This window comes from Aulonocara sp. 'chitande type north' Nkhata Bay, linkage group LG17 (assembly GCF_057382095.1).
Source record: "Aulonocara sp. 'chitande type north' Nkhata Bay isolate Kocher_YH1m ecotype deep benthic linkage group LG17, A_spYH_male_GT1.1, whole genome shotgun sequence".
NCBI classification, from domain to species: domain Eukaryota; kingdom Metazoa; phylum Chordata; class Actinopteri; order Cichliformes; family Cichlidae; genus Aulonocara; species Aulonocara sp. 'chitande type north' Nkhata Bay.
The window spans coordinates 35,918,700-35,930,626 of NC_141360.1; the positions used below are offsets into that span (position 1 = coordinate 35,918,700).

The 11,927-nt window shown below is 41.2% G+C and overlaps 1 protein-coding gene, 1 non-coding gene and 1 pseudogene across 3 annotated transcripts; 2 read left to right on the forward strand and 1 right to left on the reverse strand.

Moving 5' to 3' along the window:
- Positions 1-1,827: 1,827 nt before the first annotated feature.
- Positions 1,828-11,668, reverse strand: LOC147310487 (suppressor APC domain-containing protein 1). 2 transcript variants are annotated; one of them, XM_086270365.1, is made up of 4 exons: positions 11,522-11,668; positions 3,372-3,542; positions 2,806-2,961; positions 1,828-2,644 (listed from the first exon to the last, which is right to left on the reverse strand). In XM_086270365.1, exons 1-4 carry the CDS (start codon positions 11,660-11,662, stop codon positions 2,555-2,557), a joined length of 558 nt encoding a protein of 185 aa, XP_086126491.1. In that variant the 5' UTR covers positions 11,663-11,668; the 3' UTR covers positions 1,828-2,554. The 2 variants fall into 2 exon arrangements, with proteins under 2 accessions (XP_086126491.1, XP_086126492.1); XM_086270366.1 differs by lacking the exon at positions 11,522-11,668 and adding an exon at positions 6,810-7,047 and having other exon boundaries at positions 1,834-2,644.
- On the forward strand, positions 9,073-9,155 carry trnal-cag (transfer RNA leucine (anticodon CAG)). Its single transcript has one exon. It is a non-coding gene; the product is annotated as a tRNA-Leu (tRNA).
- Positions 10,605-10,863, forward strand: LOC147310489 (signal recognition particle RNA; annotated as a pseudogene).
- Positions 11,669-11,927: the final 259 nt, after the last annotated feature.

Genomic DNA, 11,927 nt, shown 5'->3' on the forward strand with positions numbered 1-11,927 from the left:
GTCATCTCATTAAGTTGCAAAGAAAATTTGGCAACTTTTTTTCAAAATCCTGCAAATCTGTTAACTCAAGGACATCATCTAGGACTTTCAAATTAACACCATTCGCGCTTTACCGAGAGAGTAAAGGGTAGCACTGCTGATGTCAGCATTTTTTAGTACTGTTAACAAATTGTAGAGCATGTTTTTGTGACGTATGAAGTCGAGCATGCCAGCCAGGAACTAATGGCTTAATTACACTTGAGTGAAACTAGGAATAAAAATAATGAGAACCATCAGTGCTGCCCCTCAGCCTCCTGGTAAATGCACCAGGAAATGATAAATACATTTGAAAGTCTTCTTGAGGATTTCCCCCTTGAGTTATCAGATTTGCAAGATTTTCAGAAAAACGTTACCTTAAGGTCCAGGTCAACAAGATTTTAACACCTCTGAGATTTTTTTAGGTGATGCACCTATGGTATAGATTTGAAAATCCCTAATTGCATTGTTGGGTGTCCATGCTACCCGTCTGCCCGCCTGCCAACAATTCCTCATCAGCCTTCTACAGCGGAGGGGTAAAAGTCTTGTGACTAGGAAAATCGTAGTGTTTGCTTAGTGATTGCACTTTTTTTTAAATTCTGTAACCGACCACTTTAGATTGTAAGGCAATTGTACAGGTTGCCTGGTGGGACACAACATGTTTCCAAACTGACTGCAATCACTCGCCAGATAATTTATAAATGCAAACTGATTTCGCACACACTGCAATCACTCTGAGCCAGCTACAGCGATTGAGCCCAACTGAGTGCCTATTTCATTCTGAAGTTAAGCAACCATGTCACTATTAGTAGAGGAATTTCAACATTCATACTCCAATTGGAGAGAAAGTTGGGGTTAGTATCTTGCCCAAGTAAATTTGGCATGCAGACTGGAGCAGCCAGGGATTGAACCATCAACCTTCTAATTTGTAGATGTACTTCCTGAGCTACAGCCATCCCTACTTATTGTAAATTCCAGTAAATGCAGACAGTAATAGATTCTTTTTTTAAATTACAGCTAATAACAATATTTCCATAAAAAGAATGGATTTATTTGCCAGCTTGATTTCATTGAATGCAAGCTGATTGAAACCAGACTTACTGCTCTGAAGAGAACTCACTGTGACCTGGTTCCCATCTTTGAAGTAACCACTTCAAAATACCACCTTAAACCATTTGTCCCCTCAGTGACTTCTCACAGTCCAGGCCCTGAGATGGCAAAGCAGCCCAAAACCATGATGCTCCCTCCACCGTGCTCTACAGTGGGAATGAGGCTTTGCAGCTGATGTCCCGTACCGTGTCCCCTCGAAACAGTGTTGTATATTTTTGTTTCTCCGTTTTTTTTAAATTTTGTTTTGTTTTGAACAACTCTTCCAGGATTGTTTCTTGAGCTCTTCTTGTAATCTTTACAGGACACCCTCTAAAGACAGTAGCAGCAACAGTCATTTAGCTATCAGCAGTTTTTCTTAATGTGAATTGATGATCATTCTTTTGTTCACTTTTCCACCAATGTGAATCTCTGTACTTCTCATTAAGTGATCAACTACTGGTTGTAACAGATGGCTGCCCCTCCCTGAGCCTGGTTCAGTTTAAGGTTTCATCCTGTTAAAAGTAAATTTGTCTTCCCGCTGTTGCCAACTGCTAACTTGTTGGGGGTTCGTGTGATTGTTGGGATTGTCTTGCTAATAATATAAATATAAATATAAAACACCTTGAGGCAACTAGTTTTGTGAGTTAGTGCTATATAAATTACATTGAAATGAACGTAATTAAAACTGAGACATGGGCTAGTCTCTCAAATTTGTAAGCCTTTATTATAATGAGATTACTTTGCTTCAAGTGTCTTTTGGAGAAGTACTAAACACTATTGCTCACTTATTGCACTTACTCAGTGCATTCAGTAAAGGAAAAAAAAAATTAATTTGCTCATGTGGTATCAGTTTAGTCATGTTGTGTCCATCCATTTCAGAGAGTATCTCCAAACATGGAGACATTTCATTTCATAAAGAATCAATGCAGTGATCCAGGTGTATCTATTATTCAACTGTACGTCTACATACAACTGAATATATTCACAGGGTCTCTTACAGTTAGAATATGATTTATTCACGTGCCCAGCAAGCACATTTACAGAAACTAGAAGGTGTTACGGTTCAAATGAAGCCTGGGCATCTTTTTCTGGACTTGCAGTTGTTATTTAATATACTTTTACATTTTAATTAGACAAATAGTGCAGGAACAAATTTGTGGGAATACTTGGATGTTGACATAACCCTAAATGTATCATCAGCAGCAGAGAGCATAAAGTGGTCAAAGTTAAATGATAGTCATGAGGAATTAACAAATGCAGCACATTCAACACGTCAGTCAAGTTATTCAAAAACCTTCCCGTCAGGCTGGTTCACTGCATACAAAGCAAAGAAAAAAATAATGTATCATTTACTATCATTTATTAATTTAAATACATATTTACATGCAAATAACTGTATGATATCCAGTTAAATGTAAGTTTGGGGTGTAATACACGTGTAAGCTTATAGTCAGCAGTTCTTCAGTGCATGGAGTTGACTGAGGAGAGCGTGTTTTTCCTGTTCTAACAAGGATATTTGACAGTTCTTGTTCTTCACCTCCTGTTAAAACATGAAAAATGACAATGTTACACAAAGGGACAAATCATAAGAACGCTGATGCAAAACTTATTCACGTAACTTTATTAAAAGCTCTTAAAGAAGATGTTTCAATATTTAATTAAAATATATTTCTTCTACCTCCTTGAGGGTTGTTTCTTTACCTGAGTCAGTACTGAGTTGTGCCACCGGAGGTCACTGTCTGCCACTGCTTCAAGCAGAGAGGGGTTGCTGCCGGTCATGGCGTTAGGCTCACTCATCACAGAGCCCAGAGAACCGTTCACCCGCTGGATACGAGACCCGAGGAGGCAGGAGCGAGCCTGAGGACAGGCACACAGAACTGTTAGTGGGCTTAGAAACACCCGAATGGATGCCAAGCACAAGTCTCATCTTTATGATTGGTGAGGAATGCTCTCACTAACAGATGAAAATGAAATAGATGCTTAAAATAATGTAATTACAGGAAATGTTTGTCGTTTAGGAATGAGGCTGAAGTCTTGCACAATTTTTCAGATATTGACCACTAAACTTGGACGCTGTGCATGCTAAAATTTATGGTAAGGCCCGATGCAACTTCCATCCTTCAGCCTCGACAATAAGGCAGCCAGTTGTGATTGTGTTACAATGACAAGCCTTTTCAAAGTCAGAAGGAAGTTAAGACTGTAATCATTCATCGTTATTAAACATGACAGCCTCATGTCAGTAAAATCAAAGAGGCCCTTCTCTGTACCTCTGCTCCATCTTCATTTCTGGAGACAAACCCACTTCTGCTTTCGATGCTATCCTGCCAAGCCCTGTTCTCCTCCAGCCGCTGGAGATACCAGAGCCGAGCCTTCTCCAGAATCTCCAGACCAGACCACAGAGCGTCCTTCTCCTTCTCCAGATCCTTCAACCGTTTAATCTGAAACACAAAGAAGCAAAATGAAATGGAAAACTTTGTTTGTGCTGAGTTATATGATAGAACCAGTTTTGGTATGTCCCTGTGTACTAGGCTAACATGTTTGACCTTCAGGTTCATGTATAGAAGCATGTAAACCAGAGGCCCCGAGGCACTGTGTACCAGGCAACACTGAGCAGCAGGTGGCCTTTAGCTCTTTAGTCTATGCCCAGCGGGGTTACAGGCTCTTTAAATAGGCTGAAACAAAGACACACAGTGAGAAACATGACATGTGGCGGTGGGGCTTCATGACTTCAGACCATTAGTCACTGTAATCTCAACGACAGTGAGGCCGAAAACTCTATTCTCTATTTTAGAGTTAATAGTCTAAATTTATTCTGGCTCGGCTGCTGATCGTTAGTAGATTTACTGCTAACAGAAAACTGGTTACACTGATCCTTCAACAGGAAGCTGTGAAGATCGAGCTTGACATGTGGGAATGTGTCACTGGGATGACTGTAGAGTCACGCTACCCCGAATAAAGCAAAGATAGAAATGACTGAACGCAACCTGACTCAACACACGCACTTTATACATACAACGATGCGCATCACCTTTACGTGACAATTCAACTTGTCTGAAAAACACACAGTGAGTGAGTGTGCTGTTCAAATGGAAAACAAATTTAAAAAGCTAGAAGTATTAATGAGACATGCTCTTAATCTGAATATTGCTAACATGACCTCTTAATCCATGGCTGTCAACCTTATGTTATCAGTTTGCCACATATGATTCAGTTATGATAGTTAACCAAAAATGTACATTGTGAAAACATTCAACTCTGAGAGCCTTGAGAAAAAGAGATCAGATTCAACATTATCTACAAGTTTGTCACATTGAGTCGGCTTACTGTTATCACAAACAAACACTACATTTAAAAAGAAAAGAAAAGAATGGAGAAAGCATATACACCACTGGGCTGGTTAGCTGTTAGTGAGAAAACATGCACATTTGCTCTATAGTTTTCTCTGCTTTCTTGTCTCAAACGTGTTAATGTTTAAAAGAAACAATTAGACTTGCGACTATTTCTATAGGATTGTGCCGTGACCTTAACCCCTAAAATCCACATTTTTCCAGTTAGAAAATGTAAAATTCATGAGAAGTAAAAAACGCGGTGAGCGTGATATTTTATGCTAAACATACTGACATTAGCAGAATATAGTTTCCCTACCACAAGAGAACAACTGCAAAATATCATGGCAATTCCACAGGCAGTATCAAAGATGAAAGTAGTCACCGTGACCTCAGCTGCCATATATGGAAGAAAGGGTGGAGCCCTAATTTATCAAGCTAACTCTAGCTAGCTTGGTCAGAAAGCTGCATTCACAAACTGTTTGGGTGCAGGAATACGTTAATTGAGCCAATTAGTGCTGAGACTAACAAGCCAATTATACAGGCAGATGAGTTATTAAAAAGAGAAAACTACCCACACAGGCGCAAACCCTATTTTGTACCAGGCAGTAAATATGCTTTTTAATCTCTTAACTTCAACCTTTGAATGTATGAGTCTGTGGAGATTAACTTCATTTTGGTGCCAGCCTCAAGTGGCAGCTACAGGAACTGCAGTTTTTGCCACTTTTTCAGCTCTGGAGTTTGCCCCTTGGTAGCTAGCACCTATTAAACTTCTCTCCCATGGATAAAAATATAATGGAAGCACTGTTTAAAATATAGTTTTTGTTCTTCACTTTCTTTTTAATTATCGACTGAATGGTGACTGATATCACTGCACAGATATCAGGCTGATCTTATTTTTGATGCCTGGTGTGATTTTCTGATGGTTGTGGTGTGTTGCAGGGTACACCATCAAGACTATAGCTGTAATAGCTAACTATATACTATTTTAATAGTCAATCAATTGTTTTGTTAATTAGGTCATTTGACATCGGTGGCAGGAGGTTGTTACTTATTATTTGGCTCATAAGCGTAAACCTTTTTTTCTTAAATGTTAATAATGCAATAATAGGATAGTTTAGAAATGCTGTCATAACATATTTTATTCAGCAGAGCAGCTTCAACATTTATCTCAGCACTGTTTGCAGCACGTGCAGCAGAGTAGCATTGCAACTGAACAGAGGGTGGTGCATCATCATTATATGAATCCAAAATGTGTCTTTTCAACTAACAAAGCTGTTCCCCAATGGTGTGTCGAGGCACACTTCTGTGCTGTGTGAGGCAAGTCTAGCTGTGTGCTGGAATTCAATAACAGTCAGAACCTATTACTGCTAGACAAAAAGATATGGATGAATTGTTAATCCACTGTTTCAGTACTTTGGAAGCAGTGTTTACCTGAGGCAAATCATACAAAAAAAAAAGCTTTTTGCACAGCTGCCAAAAGTTGGATGTTATTACAGCATGACACATGAAAAACCTGACTGACAGTGAGAGTAGAGAGCCCTGAGCCTGAGCCTGTCAAGTAACTTGAGTAATACTCCACCAAGCAATATAAGGAGGCACTTAGAAACCACAAAATCCTCTTTTGCAAAACTTATCCAGCTTTAAAAATGCTGAATATTCACCAGTTGAGTTTAACACAGAACAGAATAAATGTGATAAAACCTCAGACGGCAGCAAAAATGTGCAGATATCATGTTAGGCATATTATTAAAATTGCCTTTGTCCTACAGTGCAATCAAAGAATGAACTGAGGATATCTCGTGTGACACTGAATTAGCTTTATGCAGACATGAAGACTTAAAATTGGACGTTTTTACCTCTTTGAATTTGCCTAAAAAGTTAAAAAAGTTTTTTTTGTCTGTGAGACTACACTTGTGTTTGCTGTCTGTTCAAAGATTAATGAAAAGAATTGTTTAACAATCTCAGTTCTAATCAACAGATAAGATTTCTGACATTTCTGTCCCTGCACTTTAGTTGTTTGTGTTTCTTGGCACTCGTTCCTTGTAGCTTGTAGCTTGTACCGGTTGAACTTACTAGTGAAATATGCTGCCATTTAGCCTAGATAAACTTGTCTCTTTATAAGAATACTGTAAAATAATGAGTAAATGAGTCAAAATCAACACAGAAATGATGGATGTTACATTCCAGAGAAGTGGGAAAAGTCAGGTTATTGCAGGTTGGCCAAATGTACCAAACTAGTGACACTTCCCCAGAGACAGAAGAGTCCATCAAAAGCATGTTTAGTATACAACAGTTTGATCATTCATACAACTCCTAAAAAAACAGGGAGACAAAACAGATGATGTATAGACACACAAATACCACCTCTATCCTCACCCATAGGTAGAAGCGAAGTGCGTCCACGCTGCACAGACTGGTCTTAAGCGGGATGATAACCACAGTGTAGGAGCCAGAGCTGGAGGGACGATAGGCCATGGAGAGCTGATCAGTCACTGACAGCTACTGCTACCCCATACAGCTGGGTTGACCACAAACAACAAACCATAGCTTGCCACTGGCTGACTCAGAATAATACCGCGGGGAGAGAATGAGTGTGCATGAGTGAGAGAGAGAGAGAGAGAGAGAGAGAGAGAAGGCAGGACTGGAAAAAAAAGCAGCACGATACACAGGCGCAGGCAGCATGGTGCCCCCGGGGCGAGGTGATGAAAAATTCCACATGTCACTGACTGGTTGATCGACAACCAGTGACAAAGAGAGGGAGAACCGGGTTGGAGAGGGGGTGAGACTGGCACTGCCGGATCAAATATGAGAGAAAAGACAACAAAAGGTGAAAAAGCACCCAGCAGGAAATATGAAAATGAAGCTGCGGATGGGAGATTTGAGGGGAGGATACAGGTGTGGTTACACACTTATCAGCTCCTGATGTGTTTCCATCAGTGTCATAACAGCAGGGGGGGGGGGGGAGCTTGTTTATCCCAAATTTACAGCAGAAGGCCAGAGGAGGAAAACAAGGCTGTGTTTCACAAACACTGGATTTTCCAACAAGATACGAAGAAGTTGTCCCTCAGCTCAAGGAAAATCATGCTAATCTGCAGCTAGGTCCAAAGGAAGGGCACGAAATCACTTTCTTGTTAGTTTCAGGTGAGCTTTCTGTCCCAACATGTTGCCTGGAATGTGACATAACCTGAGGATGAGAGATCAAGCACAGAGGTGTGGAGCACTGAATGGAGCTGCTAAACAAACTTGACTATGGCGAGTATAGTTTGGAGTTTGAGAGCAAGTACAGGAGATAGAGACTTCAGTAGGCTCAGTTTATTGACACTAACAGCATTACTATCAGCGCTCAGCTGTTCAGTTAGTCGATGGCAACACAGAAAATCAGCAACACATGTTATTCATTAGGGCCTCAGGCTAAAGTGGCTGTTATGGATCCAACAGCAGCCCTGTTGGAGAGATTTTAGTGCAACTTGTGAGGGAAAAATATATATATAGAAAATAAAATCCCCTACTGTGCCCCCTCAGATTGGTTCTACAATTAACCTCTACAACAATGTGTTAAATATATGTTATACTAGCGTTTTGCATCAAGCACAAAACTACCATCAATGAACGGACAAAACCAAACTTTGGAGGTACCCCTCCTGTTTGTGTGAGGGCGTTTTGTGTTCAAAAGAGAGGTCATTCATTAGCTTGTGCAGCTAAGCTATGGACAAAAGTGCTCCCTTTTAAAGTGGACACGAAACACTACATGCATAAAGGCTAATTTACATCATGGATTCCTGCACGTTATACAGCATCCAGAGGATAGTCTGTGTATTCAAACCCACCTCTGGCGCTGGTGCCCTACCCTCAATTTTAAATGCATATAGACACTGAGGGTTTTCGGGAGGAGCCGTGCTGCTCTCTGGCAGGAAGCACCATGCCCTCCTGTGTTTTAAATGCACTTCTTCACTCACCCCCGTTCTGTTAACCATCAGGGCTGGGCAGCTGGGAGGAAGTGCTGGCCGTCGGATTGGGGTCTGGGATGCGGGGCCTCCCTGCTACTGCAGATAAGGAGGCGATCTGCTTTCCTCCACCCCAGAGAGAAGGGTTACATCTCCTGGGTCTGGGTACGGTTTGCCCCTCTGGGGGCAGGGGTACACGGACCTGGGATATAGAGTATGTTTGGGGAGTGTGAATGTGTGTACAGTGTCTATTTATGTTTGTCTCTACGTCGGGTGAGTGCTGAGTATTTGTTCGTGTATATGGGGGTGGGAATGCACGTTTGTGTCTGCGTGCACCTGTTCACCTCCCCTCTCCACACTCTCTGCCAGTGGCTGATGCTCTGAGAGGTCGGTGTGTTGGTGTTTCTTGGTGTTTCTTGGTGTCTGGGTGGGGCTGGGCGCTCATGTATGTACTGGCTCACTCCTGATGGCCTCTGGGCCTGAGGCCTGAGAGGGGTCACTGCAACCCTCTGCTCCGTGGCTGCTGGGTGACCTCTCGTTTGGGGCTCTCCTCAGCTCTTCCCAGGAGGGTGGCAGACAACAATTCTGATGGCTAAAGATCCAAACCTCTGTAACAACAGCATGATCCGAACATTTTAGATGGCATAGGCAGCCGTCCTAAATTTTTAACTTCACGAAACCATGACTACAGATGTGTCAGGGTGGCCGAGCGGTCTAAGGCGCTGCGTTCAGGTCGCAGTCTCACCTGGAGGCGTGGGTTCAAATCCCACCTCTGACAGCAAGTAGCTTGTCTGACACTGTTCAAGTAAAGATGCTGGTGTTGTGTCAGGTCTAATTCTGCGTTGGTGAGTTTTGTAATAATTGACTTGTAATAGCTGACATGTACAACAAAGCAAGTCATTAATTTCATGTCACTAATATATTTACTGAAGATATATAACTGTCATGTACACTGTGCTAACTATTTATTAAAGGCACTATCACATACTGGTAGAATCACTTTCTTTTACACAAATCTGCAAATTTGAAATCACTGGAGCAACTTTATTGTCATTCGAGCATTATTGGTAAAATCAGGGCTGACCTTCTTTTTTTATTTACATGATCTTTATACCATTAAAATGCAAGTTAACCACTAAAGCTAATATGATTCATTTTGTTTTCCAGTCAACAGCACAATCCAATGATTTCCAGCTAATTTTCTAATGGCATTATTTTGGCACTCCCATGGTGTAATGGTTAATGCTTTGGACTTTGAATTCACTTCAAAACACATTGAGATCTGCTTTTATGAGACCAAAGTTCTAAGCACCAACCATAATATCATATCTGTAACCTCTGTAACAGCTGCATGTATTGAGGGCTTAAGATGAAACAGGAAGCTCTGTGGAATTATCTATATCACCAAAAAGCGCTGTGGAAGATATAGATGGTTGAGCAGGTTAAGGCGTAGATTCGACTGCCACTACTGCATTCAGGTGTTTTCAATGCGGGAAACTGACTTGTTCAGATGAACAGGGTACAACTATTCTTAGTGTTACTCTGACAAAATGCATTTGAGATCTAAATTTCTCATAACACAGGTCTCTTAGTTGGGCACTGTTCAACCCTGCATAGTGACTAGTTTTGTAATGATGAACAGCATCTTCATCTTTCATTTGCTACATGCGAGAAACTTGCTGTCAGAAGTGGGATTTGAACCTCCGCCTCCATAGGAGACTGCGACCTGAACGCAGCGCCTTAAACCGCTCTGCCATCATGACACAATAGCCCATGAGATTTGGCAAAATGATAAATACCTGTGCTGGTTCATCTTACTCTGGAAGACCTGACAAAGTCACACCTTTCACAAAGTCACACAATTCAGACAGACATTTGTAAAAAACTGAGAAAAACCTCAGAAGTTAGCCTCCGGTTTACAGTTTTCTTCAGTCTTTGTGGTCTGCCTCATGAATGTAAAATTGCTTGTGTAGCCAAACAGAATTCCTGCAGTTTGATTTCCATCAGTGTCCTGAGTTTGTCATTGTTTATGTGATTATTAAAAATCCATGAATGTTTTATTGTTTATCTGACAGTGCATAAACAAAATGATCACACACACACACGTCCTTCTGCTAATTAAGAAAATCTCATATCAGTAGTTATTTGCTTTGCCATTACTTCCATTATTGATGGACACTACTCTAATGTGATGACGTTAAAAGCTCTGTGAGTGAGGCTGCTTCTTGCCAGGTGTGGTGGTGTGTGCCTGTAATACAAGCTACCAGGAGACTGAGGCTAGAGGATAGTTTGAGCTCAGGACCTCTGAGCTGCAGCAGTATATCAGGCATCCTCGCTCAGCATGGATATGGTGCACCTGTGGGCCCTGGTACCACCAGGTCATCTAAGGAGGCCTGCACCGGCAGACAGAGCAGGTGAAAGTAGGATCAAGCTCATGAATAGATGCTGAAGATCAGCCTGAGCAATGCAGAAGAAGCAAGTCTTTATGCACTACTGATTCACACAATGTTTTGTGCTCTCAGTGCATGAAGCATTAAAAACCCGCAATTATTCCCAGTGCTATCCATTTAGGATCTGCGTTTCCCATCAGCTTTCTTACAACTTATGTGTGAGAAATAAATCCATGTTTACATGTTTGCAAATTTCTTAAATACTGAATGAAATATATTTTGAAATGCTTCGTCACAGGAGCAGGATTTGAACCCACGCCTCCAAGGGAGAAGGCAACCAGAACACAGAGCTTTTGCTCAGCTACTGAACACTGATTACAAAGATGCTTGAGCACGCTTTTATCTGTCAATATATCATAATATACAATTGAATGATCTCGAATGCATAACCCTAAACTGAATGGAATCTGACTTATGTATTTAAACTTGAGGTCAAATAGCCTTAGAAACAAATAGCAACTCAAACATGCACACACATGCATTCCTGATGAACTATTTCCTGCAAGACCTAAATGCAACGCCTTAGACCGTTCAGTCATCTTGACTCCAGGTGGTGTGCAATTAGTTATGATGGTAAGCCAAGACAAAAATACTATCCACTTATTCCACCTCCTCACTGAAGGCACACCTGAATAAGCACAACACATAGCCGCTGGTAATACAAAAATGCACTGAAAAGAGGAAAAGAAACAACCTTTGTGGTAGTTACGGGTTCAGGGTCTGCCATCACCATCTTTCTTATGAAGCTGCCAACAAGGCTGGGATGCAGGAGCTGGTGTGTCTTCAATGAAGCTGTCCCCACCCAGCAGTGCAGCTTCCAGTAAATTTGTATCATTGTAGTCTGCAACTATAACACACACAAATACACACGGGGCAGAAATATTGATGAATATAAACAAGTATAAAATGTAATATAAAAGAATAGATCACAACACAGAGAGGTGTAAGAAAATTTGCATTTACTTCTGAAGAGGACTCTGGACTCTGTATAAGGTGGCTGGAAGAAGACCTGCACAGTACAAAAATTATAAAATACTGGCGTGTGCTAGTTCTACTTCTCAGCCTCCGAGCAGACACACCTGTGGTATCAGTTTAAAAAT